Source organism: Gopherus evgoodei, chromosome 3 (genome assembly GCF_007399415.2).
Source record: "Gopherus evgoodei ecotype Sinaloan lineage chromosome 3, rGopEvg1_v1.p, whole genome shotgun sequence".
NCBI classification, from domain to species: Eukaryota; Metazoa; Chordata; order Testudines; family Testudinidae; genus Gopherus; species Gopherus evgoodei.
The window spans coordinates 107,515,848-107,536,488 of record NC_044324.1 but is presented as its reverse complement, the minus strand read 5'-3'; the positions used below and the strand labels follow the sequence as shown (position 1 = coordinate 107,536,488).

The window sequence follows — 20,641 nt, the reverse complement described above, 5'->3', positions numbered from 1 at the left end:
TTTGGTGTATCTTAAATAGGCAGATGCATTTAGGATTAAAGGGACACTTGTCTGGAAAATTACATTTCTATCTGAAAAGCTGTACCTACTGTTGTTACAGAACCTCTGAGATTAGTTGGGGATTGGTCCTGCTTTGAGCAAGGAGTTGGACTAGATGATCTCCTGAGGTCCCTTCCAACCCTGATATTCTATGATTCCTAGAACAGAGCATGAAGAAAATACTTATTTTTCTTTGGGTTTTAAATTTGTATACTTTGTGCAATTTGGCAGTGTCATTTTTGCAGATGATCAGTTGCATCACTGTCATGCACTGCCTGACAGTGGCTCAAGTGTATACTCTGCAGGCGACAGCCTTGCGTGGGGGTGAGGGGGACGCCTCCCATTTTCTCTTTTGGAAATATGGTCACCGTGCATCTCCCAGCCACTGTGGGCTGAGTGGGGAACCCTACAGCTTCCAGCCCACAACGGTGGTGGGGAAAACCATGGAGCCACAGTAGCAAAAGTCACAGACAGGTCACGGCTTTTGCTTATTGCCCGTGACCTGTGTGTGATTTTTACTGAAAATAACCATGACAACATCTTAGCCTTATTGATAACCCATCACCAGCCATTGGTGTAGATGTATGTTAGTAATCACTTGCAACATGCCAGAGCTCTGGCAAGTTTAAAAACATGCTAAAAAGACTAATAAGCCACAAAGCTAATTACTCCTGTGTTGACCATCTGTGACTTCTACAGGAAAGTTTGTCATTGAAAAAGTTATTCTATAAACTGATTATGGTACAGATAATAGTGGAGCATAGCATGCCCTGTTAGACTATACTTCCACTAACAAAGTCCTAGTCAATCTCATGTACTTCTGTGACCCCGTCATTCTGAGCACTTGCCAATCTTTAACGTAGTTGTCCCCATTTTACATATGGGGAAGCTGAGGCACAGCAAGTCTTAGTGACTTCGTTTACAGTCAGTGGTGGAGCAGGAATTGAACCTGGGTGTCTCAAGTTCTGTTGGGCCATTCTATCTTCTTGGCCAGTTTATTCTGTATAGTCGTATTATAATCTGAGAATTTAGCAATTTTACTTGACTGGTTTAACAGAATATTTATAATTAAAGAATCCATACAGCATTTGTTATATTTACTCCACTCTGTTGTAGTCTTACCATAAACAACCTGCAAAAATCAATTCCAGCCATTCCGTGGGCTGCAAGTGCTCCACGCTGACTGAAATTTTGCTTTTTGTTTGTTAGAGATCAACAAAAATCCCTTTGGTATGAAGGAACAAAATACTTAAATTCTGAGCTTGTCCTACGTGATCTCTCAAGTCCTATTGTCCTAGGTGTTTGTCTAAGTGGTTATCTTTCTCAGATTGAGTATTAAAAAATCTCTTTTCATTGAATTAATTATGGAGTATTATGGAGGATGGTGAAAAATTATTCCATGATAATACCTTGTCTTGTATGAGTCATTAATCATGACTCATGATCAGCAGGCAATGATGTCCAATTTGTTTTCTAATCCTTCACTTGCTGATGCTCTTTATTGCCATAGCAATAATAGTAAAAGAGCCTGTTAATGCATACAGCACACAGAATTTAAATTGTCAGATTTTTTTTCTGGAATAAAATTTCCACAGCTTGAGTCTATTTTGCTCTTAACTTATTTTTAAGAGGCAAAATTTAAGAAATATCAAACGTGATCATACAGGTATAATTTGGCAGTGAGTTAAACTAATAAAAAGAGAGGTTTGGGGGTTTTGTGTATGCTTTGGAGGCAGTCACTGACTGCACTGACAGTTAAATGTAGTGTATTGCTTTTTGTGGGGACTGCAAAAATTTTGAGTCTGTAAAAGTGGGGGACTAATAGCACTTGAGTAAGTCAAGCATAATAAACGAAAGCATAGTGCAAGCTATCCCACACAGTTCTGCTAACACACCTGGATCATCCCTGCTTCTCTAGTCTGTCCTCCTGAGCAGAGACTAACAGCTGTGCAGTAGCTTTTATTATGTGGTAGCATGTCCAGTATAGACTATAAAGGGTCAGAAGATTGAGATCATCTACCTATTTTCATCTGTGAGCTCAGGTTGCCATAATGAAAAGCTAGTGAATTAGTCCACTTTGTCGTTTACGTGTGTGTTATGTATTCTTCTTCTTTGTCTTCTGGTAGTCCTGAAAGGCCTATTATGCTTGGTGCTGTGCAAACAGAAAACAGATCTATCAAAAAGACCAGACAGAGAAGCAACTTAATTTAAAAAAAGCAGCTTTGGAAATCTGTTAAGTTTATACTTGGAGCAGAAAAACAATTTAAACAGTTCTAAAAGGTGATTGTTGAAATGTCATGGGCAGAAGGAGATGTGTGATTAAATAGAGTTTGGAGTTATAAACAGTATAAAAAGATTGATCTCAAAAGAACAAATACAAATGAATTCATCACCAACTTGGTAGCTTTTTTTAAAGTCTCTCTCTCTCTTACATTCTAACGTAAGATGGAAATAGTCTGTAATGGATGAAGATAACACCTTGTACTTAGCAAGTAGTTCTGTCTTTGGAGGTATTTTAGGGGAAGCTTTCCATAGCTATCTCTGTAAAATGTACCCTTTCCCTGCTGCTGTGTGTGTCATTACAGAATATACATGTGCGCGCACACAAACACAACCTTTTTTTATTTACGTCTCTACTCCGATATAATGCTGTCCTCGGGAGCCAAAAAATCTTACTGCATTATAGGTGAAACTGCGTTATATCGAACTTGCTTTGATCCGCTGGAGCACGCACCACCACCCCGCCCCTCCCCGGAGCACTGCTTTACTGCGCTGTATCTAAATTTGTGTTCTATCGGGTCGCATTATATCGGGGTAGAGATGTATTTAGGGTAGAAGATGCAAACACAAGGTTTATGGCCTCAATAATGATTACCAGTCTTACAGCTATTCACAATATACCATGAAAAGTCAGAAATCGACCGAGAGCTCACAGGTGAACAGGTGTTGGCCACTCAGTAAAGGGTGACATTGCTGGTTGCAAAACATAAAATCTTCATTGATATAGTTTGCGGATGATACACAAATTGGAAAAAAAAAAGTGGTAAATAATGAAGAGGACAGCTCGCTGATACAGGGCAATCTGGATTTCTTAGTAGTAAACTGGTCACAAGCAAACAATATGCATTTTAAAACAGCTAAATGTAGATGTACATATCTAGGAACAAAGAATGCAGGCCATATTTACAGGATTGGGCGGGGCTTTATCCTGGGAATCAGTGACTCTGAAAAAGCTTTGGTAGATAATCGTGGTAGATAATCAGCTGAACATAAGATCCCAATATGACCTTGTCACTAAAAGAGCTAATGCGATCCTGGGATGCATAAACAGGATATTCTTGAGTAGAGCTGGAGAGGTTATTTTACCTATGCATTTGACATTGGTGTGACATCTGTAGGAGCAGGATTGTATATTTGTACTATAAGAATTAATGTATGATTTGATCATCCTGCCAGCCACCCTTTTTGAATAGCAGAAAGGAATGACCCTCTGGGACATTGGTAGAAACACATCTGACAGACTGCCAGTGTCTATACTGATGTTAAGGCAGGGACAGACCAGAACAATCCTTATGACTGATTATGGTCACCCTTTTGTTTTAGGATAAGTTATAATGTCTACTATGGTTTCCTATATGTATTATAAATTAGGCACTGTAGTTAAATATACATTTCTTTGTTTTAAGGTTTAATAAGAGACAGGATCTTTTATTGTGTCTATGTTAAGGAGATTAGAGGAATGTTGAATGCCTGGGCCACAATGTGAACTGTTTTGATTACAAGATTTAGTAAGGTTTAATTTACAATGCCTTTCTTGCTCAATATAAAAACTGCTGTATACCTTTGAAGGTCTCTGTAAAAGACTGTTTGTGTGAATGAGGAATGCATGCATCAGGAAAAGATAAGGTGTGAAGGCCATTGTTAAAGTCAGATTGTCAAAGAAGGAAGAGTGAAGAAACTTAATGACACCAGAGAACCATCAACGCACATCCATAAGTGAGGAAGGGCAGATTGATGACCCTGAGGTGGAGGCTGGCACCTCTAAAGACAAGACAATTGATTAAATCGAAAACAGGACAGGATGACCCTCTCGGAGGTGTTGTGGAATGTTAACGTCAAAAGATAACACCAATTAATGTTCAAATAAATTTGTTAGTCTCTAAGGTGCCACAGCAGCAAAGAATCCTGTGGCACCTTATAGACTAACAGATGTTTTGGAGCATGAGCTTTCGTGGGTGAATACCCACTTCCTCACATGCATCTGAGGAAGTGGGTATTCACCCACGAAAGCTCATGCTCCAAAACGTCTGTTAGTCTATAAGGTGCCACAGGATTCTTTGCTGCTTTTACAGATCCAGACTAACACGGCTACCCTCTGATACTTAAGGTGCCACAAGTACTCTTGTTCTTTTTGCGGATACAGACTAACACGGCTGCTACTCTGAAACCAGTTAAGGAGTAACTGGTCACAAATCCATAGACTTCAACAGAGAAGAAAGACTATAAGAACAGTGTCCTGGGCAATGTGACTTTGGGTTTGTTTTGTCACAACTCCAGGAGCATCAGATCCCAACTGACAGAGCCCAGCACCCCTCTGCGACCAGTCTGGCTGGCCACTAGATTGATCCAGACTCTGGACTAGTAACTATAAACATTAACTGGCAGGACTCTGTGTGTGTGTGTGTGTGTGTGTGTGTAACTGAAAAGCATATGCTAACTGCTGTATTCTCAATAAATGCGGCATGCTGCCTTCTCTCCTGTAAAAGATCCTGTGTGCTTTGTTTAGCCATAACACATCTGCTGGAATACAGTGTTCAGTTCTGGTGCTCACAATTCAAGAAGGATGTTGGTATACTGGAGAGGGTTCAGGGAAGAGGCATGAGAATGATTAAAGGATTTCAAAACATGCCTTACAGTGATAAACTTAAAAAGATCAATCTGTTTAGCTTAAAATAGAGAAGGTTAAGGGGTGAGTTGATTACAGTCTATCGATATCTACTTGGGGAACAAATAATTGATAATGAGCTCTTCAGTCTAGCAGAGAGAGGTATGACAATCCAGTGGCTGGAAGTTGAAGCTAGACAAATTCAGCCAGGAAACAAAGTTTACATTTATAATGGTGATTCCAGTTAATCATTGGAACAATTTACCCACGGTGGTGATGGATTCTCCATCAATGGCAATTTTTAAATCAAGATGGGATGTTTTTCTAAAAGATCTGCTCAAGGAATGATTTTGGGAATGTTCTATGACCTGTGTTATACAGGAGGAAAGACCTAGATCAGGGTTTCTCAACCCATGGGTCAGGACCCGAAATTGGGTCGCCAAAATGTTTCAAAGGGTCATATGACAGCAGGTCCATAACCAGGGTAGGGCAAGTGGGGCAGCCACTCACAGTGCAAAGCTGGCCGGGTGAGAGGGAATGCCAAAAAAGATGCAATTGAGGTAGAGCCCTGCAGTATTGCCACCCTTACTTCTGTGCTACTGCTGGCAGTGGTGGTGTTGCCTTCATAACTGGCTGGGGAGTTCATGTTGTTTGTGGCACAGGAGGACTAATTTTTTAATCCCACTCCTGTCCCACCCATGCAATACCCACGCCCACCCGCTCCTGCATTGTGTGTTGAATTTTATCTCACTGCCATAATAATTCAACAAACAATGAGGGCGCAGGTGAGAGTGGGTATTACGGGGTGGGAGCTGGATTAAAAAAATAGCCTCTTGCAGGGCTCTAGTAGGGGGCACAAATATGCTTGCTTGCTGTGGGTGCTAAAATGCTTAGTTACAACTCTGCATGGCAGCTCTCATGGCTTCTGTCCTATAGGGCGGGCTGGGCTCGCCTCCCTACTCCAGGCACTGCAATCTCTCTGGTCCCACTGCTACTCAGGCTTTGCCCAGCCATCATGATGCCAGTACTCCAGGTAGGCCAAATTTAAGTATAGGGCAGTGCAACCTCATGAGCCAAGTCACAATTCCACTCTCACAAATTTTGTCCAGTGAGGGGGAGTGGGGCCAAAACTGAGTGGTGCCGCAACCCTGGAGGTTGCAATGCCTAGAATGGAGAGCTGAGCCCAGCCTCCACAGCACAGGAGTTGCAGGAACCACCACTGTGGGGTGAGTGCTGGGTAGGACCCCTGCCCCCCAGATGCAGGACTTGACTGAAACTGCCCCAGGGCCTCCACCCCCAGACTATTTACTGGGTCACAACAGGTCATAAACATTCACAAATGAGCCCAAAAAGGTTGAGAATCACTGGACTTAGATGATCACAATGGTCCCTTCTGACTTTGGAAGCTATGAATCTATGAAAGACAAACCTGCCAGTAGCAGAATTGTTCACTCTTCACTCTTTTTATTTAGGTTCTAAAAAGTATGTGCATGTGCATATATAATTATTAATTTGCTCTATTTTTAACAAACACATGTCCATTCATCCTACGCGTGACTTAAAAGCCAGCTATCAAAAATTCTCTTTATTATGAATAAATTTTGGTTCGGGTTCAAATCTGCTTTCCAGAAAGAACCCTTAGGATTGACAAATAGTTCCTTTGGCTTTTTGTCCTATTCTGACAACAGGAAAACACTGCAGAACGTCTCTCAGTGGTCTTTCTTAGGCTATGTCTACACTAGCACTTATGTCGCTCAGGGGTGTGGACAGCGCTATGTCATGGAGAGCTTCTCTCGCGGACACAGCTACTGCTGTTGGAAGTGGATTAATTAAGTCAACAGGAGAACTCTCTCCTGTCACCTTAGAGCGGTTACATGAGAGATTACAGCAGCACAGCTGCATTGGTGCACCTACACTGCTGTAAGCTCTCCAGTGTCACCATAGCCTTACTCTCTTATGGTCTTCTCCTTGTTCCCTTTATACTAGTTCTTGTCTAACAGTCATCTGTGGTTTTAAAGGCACTGGCACAAATGATATAAACTTGTATTATGTCTTCTGTGTGGCAACGGGACACTCCAGAGTTTTCTTGGACGGGACTGGGCTAGCAAGTAATAAAGCAATAATCATACTCAAACCCTTTCCTTAGATCTCCTGGGAACACTTTTCTTGACCTCATACAACAGCATGCAACAGACTTTTCCCTCAGGTTAGCTGCCTCCAGCTAACACAGATTCCCCACCCCTACCCCCAAGTCCTTGTGAAATCATTTGTGGACAATTATGCCTTGTTAGAACCTCTTCTTCGTGGGGAGGAACTTTCTGTAATTTTTAGATTTTGATCTCGGTCAGTTAAAATACAGGGCTGCAGTAAAGTTATGGTTGTAACTATCTGGTTATTTTTCACATACACGAACACAACAAAGTATAGCTCCCAGGAAGAGACACTCTGCATACCAAGATTAACTGGCAAAAACTCTTGCAACCAATAGGAAACTTGTAAAACTAAGGCCTTGGCTACACTGGCACTTTACAGCGCTGCAACTTTCGTGCTCAGGGGCATGAAAAAACACCCCCCTGAGCACTGCAAGATACCGTGCTGAAAAGCCTCAGTGTAATCAGTGCTGCAGCGCTGGGAGCTCCCACACTCACACTTCAAAGCGCGGCCGTGGCAGCGCTCCCGCAGCACTGCCACGGCAGCACTTTGAAATTTCAAGTGTAGCCATACCCTAAGTGTTCGTCACAGAAAGAGCTGATGTATCCATAACAATACTGATGCTTTTGTATGCCACTATAATACGTATATATGGTTATTCGTTGTTCTGGAAGAGAAGTTCTTTTCCTCAGACTGATGCAGAGTAAGCAGCTAGAAAACATCAGTAATTAACTATGTTTCTTGTTCAGGTCATTCCGGCCTCATCCTCAAACCCTCTTGGGTCTCATCTAAAGGTTTTTTTAATTACTTTAAGGGTGGAATTTCCAAACGTACTCAGCATAGGCCTAACCATTCTCCCATTGAAATCAGTGGTAAAACAGGAGTTGGGAGCTGAATTAGACCAAACCTGAGTGCTTTTGCAAATCTTATCCTAAGTATCCAGCTTCAGGTCTGTGGCTTTTCTGTGACTGTTACACTTGAAAGGTTAATCTTACAAGATCCCATTTCTCTGTTGAAGGACTGGATTGGGTCTGAAAGGGAGAAAATACCTGAGATGTGATCATTTTCTGCTGTGTGTTTCCTTCCAGAAATGTCAGTCGCTCTTTGGAAAAGTGTACTGCAAACCACAAAGAGTAGACTGTTCCTGCAAAGAGGTGTGTCACTGTATAACATTGCCCATGGCTTTGAGGAAGAAGAGATAAAGAAAAAGCTTCAGCAGTTTGGTGGTGGATCCATCAACCTTTCTAAGGAAGACAATGGCATTGGAGTCCTGACCTTGAACAACCCAAAGCTAATGAATGCATTCACAGGTACTGACAATGTGTGAGGATTATATATAGAGAGAGAGAGTGTGTGTGCAGTTGCCCTAGATTTTTGCTGGTCTAATTTACTTTGATCTTGTTTCTGTTGTTGGATTTAGTGTGCAGGTGCTGGGGGGCTTGGTGGCCTGTGATATACAGTAGATCTGACTAAATGGTGTAGTGGCAAATAAAAATAATGTCTTTCAACTCAAAACACTTTACAAATGTTGGCAGATATCATGATGCCCATTTTGTAAATTGGGAAATTGAGGTGCAGGAAGGGCTTGAACGTAGTTCCTCCAACTTGCTTTCTACTCTCCATCACCCAGCACCTTATAGTTTGGCCTTTTCCAACCACATATACCAACCTGTCCACCCTTTCTTCCTCCATCAGTTTGACACCTTACATATCAACTTATTTACTAAAGGATGAACATTCTCAGCCCAGTTAGAAACATCTTAAGAGTTATTTTCATATATTCTTATGGTCTGTCTGCCCCTACTCTATCGTAGAACTCTGGATTCTCCTGTGAGGAACTTTCCAGTTGGGCAAATTAATTGCAGATTATACTCTTTATTCTTAGATTAGTTAATAGAGGGAGTTTTCAGACTAAAACCTACAGTTCTCGGTATCTCCAGCCTACATCAGTCAGTACCTACAACATATATGGTATTATGCCCATAGTATGTCTGACATCATATGAACAGATCTATATGTCTATTTACTTGATCAATTTAAGCATATTTAAAAACAGGACATTCTAGTGTTACTGCTGTAGTGGATAATGCAGGGAACTGGGTTAAAGATCATGGACTTTATTGTAATCCCTGCCATTGACTTGCTGTGTGACCAATGGGCAAGTCATTAATCCTCTGTGTCTGAATTCCCTATTTTTAAAATGGGGATATAAATCCTTACAGACTTACTGTATCTCTTCTGTCACTTGCATTTCCTGGGAAAAATTTGGGTACATGCCAGAAAAATAATAATCACATGAACATTCTAAAGGCGGCCCACATCACTGCAGAAGCAGTGCCATAATTCTGGGAATGCCTGGGAGCTGCTGAAGGATCTCTAGTAGCAGGAATAGGTGATAGAGCAAGAAAATTAGGAGAAGTTGGGAAATGCCAGTTTTAAGGTTGTCTGTGCAACCTTAATTCATGTCAGGATCCTGACACGGGCTAATGGTCAGAGCAGTGTCAAACCCAGGCCTGAGAGTGGTGAAGGAGTCAAGTGCCAGGCTGAGGTTGATATCAAGGGTCAGAGTCCAAATCAGGGTCAGGAAGTGAGGTCCAAATTAAGCTAAGGTCAAAACCAGAAGTTAAGAGCAGAAAGCAATAATGGTCATCGCAGCTACAGAAGATCCGCCCTGTTGTCTGGACACTTCCTGGAACACCATTTGAGTTTACGTAAGGCAGGGAGTCAATCAGGAGACATGAAGCTACTGCTTGTCAAATCCCTTGAGGCAGGACTTCCTGTGGCTTGTGTATGTAGATAGTCATGGATAGTGGAGCGAGCAGTGACTGCTGCTGCTGGGTGGCAGCGTGGAGGTATTTGCTGCCTGACAGCTCTGTAGCCTTAGTTTTGAGACCTGCTGAGCCTTACAGTTCAGCCCCCTTATGTGTACACATCACGGTACAGACTTTAATTGCACAATCATGTGCTGTTTTCCACAGAATCCCTGCCTCATTCCGTACATCCAGGATATACAAGGTGGCTGAATTAAGGTTGTACGGGTACCTGTAAATCTGGCATTTCCTAATATTTGGTTCTCTTTATTTTTGTATGTAATATATCAATGTAGGCACATTATGTCTATTTTTAGCCAATGTAATATGCATGAAAGGATATAGACTGACAGCCTTGGAAATTTGTATTCATCCATGAAACAGGCGCAGCTAGAAAGCTTCCCCACCAGTGTGCCTCAAAATCTTCATCTCAAGGAAGACCCTCTAGGAGATGAGATGACAGTTAATTCATTCTCTGTGTTAATTCAGTCCTTCACCTTCAGCTGAGTGGAATATGTTATTGCAGCACTTTAATTCACTAGCTATTTGCTGATCACTGCAACGTATTATTATAATAGGCAGGGCTGGTTCTTCTACCTATTATTAAGTTTGCCAAACATTCCCCATTATAAGACTGCATTTGGTTGCTTTTAATTTTCCTTGTCAGCCTCAGGCTGAATTATTATTATTATTAATTTTATATCTGAAAATTTCAGTCAAAGCAGTTAATCAGTTTCCAAGAATGAAGCCAGGGAAAAATGTTGTTTTGTTTACATTATTATTTATTTTTTTTTTACTTTTTATTTGAAAAGTTCTCATGCCTGCATGCTTTTGAGTAGGGACTTGAAATATAGAGGAGGATGTCAGGATATGCCTTTTGGTGTCCCTTTTAAAATTCACCCTAATTTGGCTAAGTTATAAACCTTTTTTAAAAAAAAGTGCAGTTTGCACATGCTCAGTAGGGCTTTCTTCGATTTTAGTATCTAAATTCCCCAAGGATTCTGTCCACCCTGGGCATGCTCCAGCCTTGAGATGAACAGAACTTTTCATACAATTTCAGCTCTGGGCATCTGAACTGAAGGCAACGGAGCCTTTCTCTCAGATGCTCTCAGTGAGACCCTTCTCCGCCTAGGCAACCTGAAGGAGCTGCATGATTTGGAATCAGGGGACAAAGATTAGGAGCTACGGAGGGAAACTGGAACTGTAGGCTGGGGGTGAGAAAAGGTGTGGGACACTGGGACTGGCTGCGCTAGGAGACTGGGACTTGGGAGCCAGGGAGGGAAATAGTGTTTGGAAGCCAATAGGTAGATGGAGAGACTGAAATCAGATGAGGAACTAGGGGGAGACAGGGATCAACTGAGCAAGGAGACTAGGACTGAGAACCAAAGGGAAGGGAGTAAAGAGGGGGGAGTGGGGAGGGGAGACATATCTGATGAGGAGCTGGGATACATAGGTAGAAATGTAAAAGCAGCAAAGAATCCTGTGGCACCTTATAGACTAACAGACATTCAGCCTCAGGTGCCACAGGATTCTTTGCTGCTTTTACAGATCCAGACTAACACGGCTACCCCTCTGATAGGTAGAACTGAGCCTGCCTGGGCAGAGACTGGATCAAGAAGCCATGTAGGGAGTGGGGGACACAGAAGTTGGACAAAGAGCCTAGGGGAAGAGAGTGAGTCTAGGAGCCAGTGGACATGGAGAGTGTGTGTGTACAGGAGCGTAGGGCATATAATAAGAGGTCAGGGTGGGCAGGAGAGATTGATCAAATGAGGATCCGAGAAGGAGAAACTGGGACTGGCTGGGAAAGGAAGCTGGGGACAAAGATCTAGGAGATGGTTGAGGGAATTGGGAATGGCTGGACAAATGGACTGAGATGAGAAGCCTGACAAATAGAAACTGGGCCTACCTAGGTGAGGAGAATGGGACCAGAGCAAGGAGTCAGAGATGGGGAAGAGAGAAGGCTGGGACAGGAGCTGCTTAGAGAGGACAGAGAAGAAGGGGTAGGAGGAAAATGGGCAGAAGAATCAATAGCCACTAGAGAACACTCCCCTTCAGGGACTAGAATAAAACCCAAGATTCCAGTGTCGCCATTCCTCTTGTATCAGCAAATACCGGTGAAAACCACTTTCAAAGTGTCCTGTCCCCCTCTAGTGCCAGTCCACGTAGAGCAGTGATTCTCAAACTTTTGTACTGGTGACCCCTTTCGCCACGTTGTTTGACTAACCTGCTCTGAGTGCAACCCCTCTTATAAATTAAAACACTTTTAAATATATTTAACACCATTATAAATGTTGGAGGGAAAGGGGTTTTGGGTGGAGACTGACAGCTTACGACCCCCTTCACATAATAACCTCACAACCCCCAGTTTGAGAACCCTGGATGTAGAGGATGACAACCTATTAACTGCTATCAGTTGCTCTGTTAGTGCAAGTGGCTGAAGTTTGTGTCATGGATCTAAAGGTTCCAACCCCACTGATGACCGCCGTCACTGGTAATGTGATGCCAGCATGATACCATTTCTGTGGAGGGTTTTTAAAAACTTAGGAAATTACACACACAAATCCACATTAAGGTTGATCAAGCACTGAAAAGTTGGAAAATGCCAGAATTCTGCTTGTCTATGTAACTTTAATTTGGCCCCTTTCTGCATAAGGATTATGATACATTCTTTGATAACATGCTCACATATTTTTTCCAAATTTCATTCCATTTTTGTGTGTGTCTGTAATTATTTATATTATGGTAGTGCATAGAGCCATCAAGAAACCAGTGCCCATTGTGCTAAGCAGTGTACAAACATAGTAAATTATAGTCCTTGCCCCAGAAAGGTCTTGTCAGAAAGAGCCTATTCTTGGATACCTGGCTTCTCTGAATAGTCATACGTGTGTGTAATATATATAAAATGCACACTTTTGTTAGAAAGCTTAAAAATATCACAAACAAACTGTAGCATAAAAACTATTTGCCAAACATTCACTTTATACAGCGAGTTTTGTCTCTTAGGAACAATGTTTATTCTATGCTTGAACAACTCATGGAACAGAAAGCTGAGCAAGAATATGTTGGCAAATAGCTGATGGACATTATGGATATAGTCTTGCCATGTTTTTTTCTAGTTATAATCTGATAGCCTCCTGTTTGAAATGGTCTTTGGAAACAAATGCTCATAACATCAGTTTAAGCCTGGTGAAACCAATTTCAGCAGCCCACACATCTTGTTGAATTCTAGTTTGACCAAATTGGAAAGGGAAAGGAGCCAACTCTAAGGACTGAGATAGTTTTTAACTGTCTAGACTCCAAAAATGGTGTCCTATTTGCATTTTTTGGTAAAGTTAACACTTTGATCTACTCTGCTGCAAAATAGGAGTAGGCCAGTGTTCACCAGGTGACTTTTAGTGCACAGTAGCAGGGACCACATGCACGGTTAGTGCACAACACGCTAGTGCTCTGTAGATTTACACCTCAACTTACTGCACATTAACTGTTCACCTAGGCAAGATCTGAGTTATTAAGAATGAATTCTGTTTATAACCTGGCCTGTGGATGTGCATTTACCACTTAAAACATATTTGCTGTATATAGGTGCTGATCTTGTTGTACGCCCATTCTAATTTCCTTAGGGAGGAAGAGAGGGTCCACGTTCACCATCACCTTCTTGATGATCTCCTTGACTTTGTCTGTGTGTTTCTTCTTTCATCTGTTGACTATGGCCCTAGTCCATGAAAGCACTTAAAAGCTTAACTTTAAGCATGAATAGTTCCAATGAAGTCAAATTATTCTTTCTGTAAATGCAGCATGAGCATTGTGGAATTTTCTAAAAATTCCTCAGGACGTCAGAAACTGAATCTTCCACCAAAAATGCTATGCATGTCATTACTACTTTGGGAAAGTGAGTATTGCTTTGATGTCATTTATAGCATGTGCTTAATATTAATCTCATAAGAAGTGCCTTACAAGTCACCACTCAAAGTTAAGCATGTGCTTAAGTTCTTTGACGGATGGGACCATTATGCCAGACATTGACCCAACATCTCAAGGTGTTGTTTTACTTTAAATGTTTCCAACAATCATTTACTACTTCCCTGTTAGTATAAAGTATTCTTGGTGATGCACAATTTAAATATCAAGCAGTGCAGTAAGATTATACTCTGATTGTGTCCCCATTGATACAGTTATGCTTTTCTCCCCTAATGACAGGGACTATGATGCTAGAACTCCAGGAGAGGGTAACTGAACTGGAAAATTGGAAGGATGGGAAAGGTCTTATCATCCATGGTGCAGAAAACACTTTTTGCTCAGGATCTGATTTGAAAGCTGTCAGAGCAATGTCCAGCCCACAGGCAAGTTTATTATTATATTATTTATTATTATTATTATTATTTAGCACATGGGAGCCTCTTTCATAGAAGAGCACCTCATTGTTCTAGGCACTCTACAAACACAGAACAACAAAATGGTCCCTGCACAAAGATCTTATAATCTTAAGTATATGATGAGACCGCAGATGGATACAGACAAATGGGTGAGCAAAGAAACAATGATAAAATATTAGCATGATCAGCAGTAGTATCAGCATATTAGTGGCCAAGTGATTAATATACATTTCATTTTTGGTAGAAGATGCAATCTTTGATGTTTTGAGGAACTCTTTTTTTTTTTTTTTCAACCACAGTGCTCGTGCTATGATTATACATAGAAATCTCCATTTATGTCACACAAGTGTTGTTATAATAAGTAAAAAGTAGCTGAGTCTTTGCAAACCAAATGTATGCCAGCTTGTTCTTGTAATTTGCAGATTAAGCTTTCCCTTTGAATTCCATGTTTCCATTCATTCTCGATGAAGTGTCTATTTCCATATAAAGTCTCTTTGACATTCAGAATTCTGTTTATACAAACTGGATCCACTGCAACAGGAGGGAAGGCTGATGTAAAATAATTCTCAGTAGACTTCCTGAGAGGAATGGAATGGATAGGTATTCATATGACATTGTTCAAAGAAAGTACTTTCTCTCCAAGAAGCCAGATCACATACAAGAACTAAAATAAAACCATGAAAGCCACAAGAAGTGGCCTGAGAACACTCCAAATACACTTTTGACCTTGGCTGTATTCAAACCAATTATTCAGATATGAGAGATTCTTTAAAATTGCCGATCCCTGAAACTTGCATCCACTGAGATTTAATATCTCTGACAACACTAAAGCTGTGTAGCATGAGAAATAACAATTTGCTTTTAATCCAACCTTGCAGAACTCTATTCTCTAACTCATTGACGGAGGGTGGAATATTAGGTTTTTGATCATCCTCATGGTGAAGGTCGCAGAATAGCTTTTGTGTCTGGGCTGGTACCTTTTCATTGCATTTTTGCACAGTGGCTTTTCTCCATGGCATTTTTGTCTTCATGCAATTATTGAAAAACACATTTTTATTTGACTAATTTGCTGATTTTTTTTCTGTGATTGTTCGTAAATCCAGCACAAATCTTGCATTTTTCCTCTGGGCCCATGTCCAGACTAACCCGCGGCATCGGCGGGTTAAAATCGATTGCTCGGGGATCGATATATCGCGTCTAGTCTGGACGTGATGTATCGATCCCCGAGCGCGCTTACATCGATTCCGGAACTCCATCAACCCGAACGGAGTTCCGGAATCGACACGGAGAGCCGCGGACATCGATGCCGCACCGTCCAGACGGGTGAGTACCTCGATTTTAGAAATTCGACTTCAGCTACGTTATTCACGTAGCTGAAGTTGCGTATCTAAAATCGATTTTAATACCCTAGTCTGGACGTGGCCTGGTACAGAAAGGCAGAAAGATGGCCCAGAAAACTGAAGGATTTTCATGCCCTCTAGTGGCTCCTCCTTCCTGCCTATTTAATCTCTTCTAATCTGAAAATAAAAAAGGATAGCACAGAGGTAATGCTGGCTAGGAGACAGCCCCTGTTCTTTCCTGGGACAAAGTGCTTTCTGCATGGATGTCATTGGCTTGTTGACCAAATTACAGAAAACAAATGAGCAGGAATGGTATGTTTAAAAAAAACTTGTTTTTCTGTGACTTTGCCTGCAGGAGCAGACCCTAGCTTATGAATAGCAATCCCCTTACTTTTCAGTAAACCACAGAGATACAGCTAACTGAAACAGAGGGGAAGCTCTAGCCAGGACAGATGAGAAGAATGGAGGAGACTCCTACCTCTTCTTGATCCCTCTCTAGAAGCTGTAAGGGTCCTGAGCTGCTATTTGTAGCCTACTGAGCACTTGCCAGTGGTCTGTGGAAAGCTTGTTGTAGCTGAGACTATAACCTAGGTTGTTTGACTCTTAAGAGGAGCAGTGATGTTCTAAGGCCATCAATATGGTTTCATATTCTACTTTATCTGTGAATGGGGTTTTCTTTCCCCCAACAAACAAACTTGTGTTTGTACCATCAGATGGTTCACTCCTATATATATATATATATATATATATATATATATATATATATATATTTTACTTCGTGCACTTTGATTAGTTTTCTTCTTACTCTGAGGATACTATTATAGCTGAAAGTGTGATTGTTCCTGAGTCTCCAAAGAACATGTTTCTTACTCTGATAAAGTACTGTGTCTGGTAACCTACTTTTTCTTTTCTTTCTGTCTTATCAGAAAAGCCTGTAAATATAATCGGTCAGAGCTGAGATAAGGTTTTTGAGAGTTCTTATAGTCTTTCCGTGTGAAATAGACACATCTTTCTACTGCCTGATAGTTATTCTGAAAAGCACCAGTAGGAAGAGATTTGTTTTTATCTACTGAATCACAGAAGTGTTTATCAAACTGTTCCACCCAATTAATCTTTAATTTCCATTTTGACTTTCAGCGTGAAATTTAAAGTGTACAAAAGTGCCAATTTGAATGCAAGGACTCCACTGTGGTGTGATAAAAGTATAAATGAATTCCTTCGGGACAATTCGTTTGGCTGCATCCTGATGATTATAGCATATAAAATGCAGCACTCTGGTCTGAGCCTGAACATTGTCATAACATAAATATCTGCAATCATTCTGAATTTTTCTTCTTGCACAATACTACCAGACATGATCAAATAGGGGCTTATTCCTGCACCAGCTGGGAATGGGAGAGCTGCCATTGACATCAGTAGGTGTAAGATCAGCCCTATAGTAATAGATAAAAATCTGATATTTTTAAATACTGTCATAAATACTGTGAAATGTCATTTCCAAGCAACCTTTGAGTTGATATGGGATAGAGCCACATAAATGGACTTAAACGGAGCCATGACAGTTTACACCAGCTAAAGATCTGTCCTAAAATATTAAACTGCTAGTTGGCTTCATAGCAGTGGTGTCATATTCTGCTCTCAGAAGCCCAGAAATAAATGGCAGAGAAGCTGAAATGTTCTTCCACCTAGTAGGTGGATTCATTCTAGTTACTAGTTAAGACATGTTGGCAGGGCGGTATGAAATAAGCTTGATCTGCTTGCACTATACTTGCTGTGAGTAGAAAACTTCAGTCAACACATCACCTTTAACTAGCACTAAAACTGAGTTTGCAAAAAATACATACGTAAGCAAAATGGAGCTGTTTATTCATCACATTAAAATTTGTTTTATCTGAAAGACTGAAGCAAAAATCTGTTTCCTTATCCACAGATTTGTTCCGGCTCATCCACGCAACTACAGGACTAACTAGCGTGCTCACTCTCTCTCTCTCTCTCTCTTAAGCAGAATTGAAACATTTGTTCTAGAAATACATATGTGCAATTCAATTAATAGACTTTGCAAGCTGATATAAAAGGGGAGACTAGTAGATGTTGTCAGAATTTTTTAGTTGAAACATTTTTAGACAAATAAAATTTTCAATACAAAATTTTAATCTCAGTCTAAATTTTCTGGTTTTTTGAAAAGCAAAAATTTATACTGAGAACTGAAAATTTACACTCAACATTGAATTGAAATCTTGGGTTTGGGTTTTATTTATTTTATGGAAAAAACAAATAAAAAATGTCCTGTGAAAGATAATTTGGCGTTGTTTGACTAACTCTAAATATTTTGAATCTATTAACTTTGACAAATATTTTGTTGCTAACTTTGATAAATATTTTGAGTACTAAATTTGACAGTCTCTTATCAACACTGTTCTTAATTCTAATCTCACATCAGTATAAATCAATAGCAACTCCATTGATATCAGTGGAATTTCACCATAATAAACTAGTTTGAGAGCAAAAGAATTTTCTTTACCTTTGCTGTATCTTAGGGTGGTTTAATCTGTTTTTTTTATATTTTTATTTTTTTTAATTGTTTATAGGATGGAATGAACATCTGCATGTTTATGCAAAACATCTTAACCAGACTCAAGAGGTAATATTTGCTCTTTCTTCTTCTCCATGAAGACTGCAGTGCATTTCTGGCTACTTTTTCAGAAGTGGCCTCTAAATTTACATACACATTTTATAATTGTGCAAGCTGTTGGAACCCAAAATCTCATATTTAGGTGTGCAAGTTGGGTAGTGATGTGTGTGTCTCTAAATCTGATTTTCACGAACAACTCTGAGTTTTAGGTTTTGCAAAAATTTGCACAGAATAAAATTGCAGGCCTAGATTTGGAGGGCAGGCTGAAGTCACTGGGCCTTCACGTTTTCTATAGTTAACTCAGTGGAGGCTGATGAGCTTTCAAAAGTGGGAAGGCAAAACTTACACAGACTACCCAAGTGTGGTATTATATTTTTTTAGGACAGCCACTTCATGGAAACAACATGTGCAGATGAGGGGTATATTAGTTCACTTTTACCATTGATAGGTTTTCATACTTGGTGTTTGTTCTCTATTGTTTGTAGCATCCCTTTAGAAATCAAGAGATAGCATTCTAATGAGTCGGTGCTGTGGATTGTTTCTGTCCTTTATTTGTTGTTAACATTTTTCAAGATGTCTGTTGGGGGCACTTGGAAGATAAAAAGGTTCTATATTTCCAAACGATATATGAGAGAGCATTGATATGGGTTAACTGCCAAGCTCCACATCTTTTTGTAAGCTTCCCCAGCAGATCATAGACCTGTTGTTTGTATAACAGTAGTGCCTAGAGGTCTCACTCAGAACTGGGACTCAATTTGTGTGGATGCTACCTAATACAATCAGAATAGACAGGACAGATGAACGATGGCATAAAGATATTATTTAACTGAAGAAGAGGGAGATTAAGTGTTTTACCTAAATTCTCACAGGAAGTTTGTGGTAGACCTAGGAATTGACCTCATATTTTCTGATTCCTATCTGAATGCATTAACAAGACCATCCTTCTTCTCCAATAAGCTCTTTGTGCCTTGTCTCTGTGAATGCGAGACATACAGGCATGAATGCTTCTCTAAGGGATGGCTCCTAGGCAGCGTTGGGGGCTGAAAATTGTTCCTGCTACTGTGTTTTCATTCCCTGTCTACGCAAGATGGAGAATTCTGAAGTTTATTTTTGAATCTAGGTTTCTTCTTTAACCTCACAATAAACTGCTCATCAACTCATTGAATTACCTTTAGTCTGGCAATTAGACACAACCTATTGTGTAGAAATGTAAACTGGTATTGACCAATTGCTTCAGTTTCCTGGTAGGCCTCAAGTTAGTTAGTGTGATTAATGAAAGTATTACTGACCTTGAAGTAACAGTGGGACTTGACTCCCTGCAGTGGGTACAGGCAAATACAGCCATCGCAAAGGCTACAAACTGCTTCTGCCCTTCAGGAGTTCTGCCAATGAAGGGCAGTTTCATTTATGAATGAGACTCTATAGGAGATGTGCAGGCAGAGGCTGCCTAGAAACCATTCCCAATCACTGAATTCTTTCAGTGTCCTAGCCACGCTCCACCTCATCCAGCCCTGCCCTTTGCTGGATGACTTCAGATCAATCTAGTGTTGCTGACTCTACCACTACTTCCTAAAGGGAGACCTTTTGCCACAGAGGCCCCATAGTCCAGGCTTCTGCTGGTGGAAAAGGGAAGTGGATCAAATTCAGTATTTAAAAAAATCATCCCAGGCTTCATGTAAAGCACCCTTAATCAAAATCCTCAGGATGTTGTGATAAATGAAAGCGGGGAGGGAGAGCTCCCTTTTATGGACACCCAGCCAGCTAATACCTATAAAAACCCTCTTAGTAGCTGTTCTCTAATTGCTCTACCTGTGAAGTCTCAGTGCAATGCATAGGTAAAAGGAACTGAATGGGCACCTGGCCAAAAGAGTCAAAGGGAAGTCTAGTACTTTTTAAAATTGAAACAAGACTTCACTTCTGTCTGTCTGTCTGTTCTCCCGGGGAGAGGCAGACAGGGAGCAGTTATGCTGTGAGAAGCTTGGGCCAGGTATGAAAAATTATCAGTATTATATCTAGAAACTACTCATCTAAAACTCTAGATGTGTAAGTAGATCAGGAAATGTCTAGGAAGCCACGATTAGGTTTATCCCTTTTATTTCTTTATGGCTTGTAGATTCCTCTGTGCTAACCCAGGTGCTTTTGTTTTGCTTGTAACCTTTAAGCTGGACCTCAAGAGAGCTATTCTTGATGCTTAATTCTTGTAGTTTTTTTTTGTTTATTTGTTTTTTTAATCTAGCAAAAGTCTAAGTCCGGGATGCATTTTCTTCTTTTTTTTTATTAATAAAGTTTACCTTTTTTAAGAACAGAATTGGATTTTTGTGTCCTAAGAGCAGGTATTCTCAAACAGGGATTGCCACTTGTGTAGGGAAAGGCCCTGGCGGGCCGGGCCAGTTTGTTTACCTGCCCCGTCC

General features: G+C 40.6%; 1 protein-coding gene across 4 annotated transcripts in view; it reads left to right on the top strand.

Annotated features, from left to right (window-relative positions):
• ECHDC1 (ethylmalonyl-CoA decarboxylase 1) overlaps positions 1 to 20,641 on the top strand; it is a 90,888-nt gene that overhangs the window by 52,482 nt on the left and 17,765 nt on the right. For all 4 annotated transcript variants that reach the window (XM_030556258.1, XM_030556257.1, XM_030556256.1 and 1 more), the window contains 3 exons: positions 8,164 to 8,385; positions 14,083 to 14,225; positions 18,187 to 18,239. In XM_030556258.1, the coding sequence (XP_030412118.1) occupies positions 8,166 to 8,385; positions 14,083 to 14,225; positions 18,187 to 18,239 (416 nt within the window). In that variant the 5' untranslated portion in view covers positions 8,164 to 8,165. The remainder of the gene's footprint in view (positions 1 to 8,163; positions 8,386 to 14,082; positions 14,226 to 18,186; positions 18,240 to 20,641) is intronic.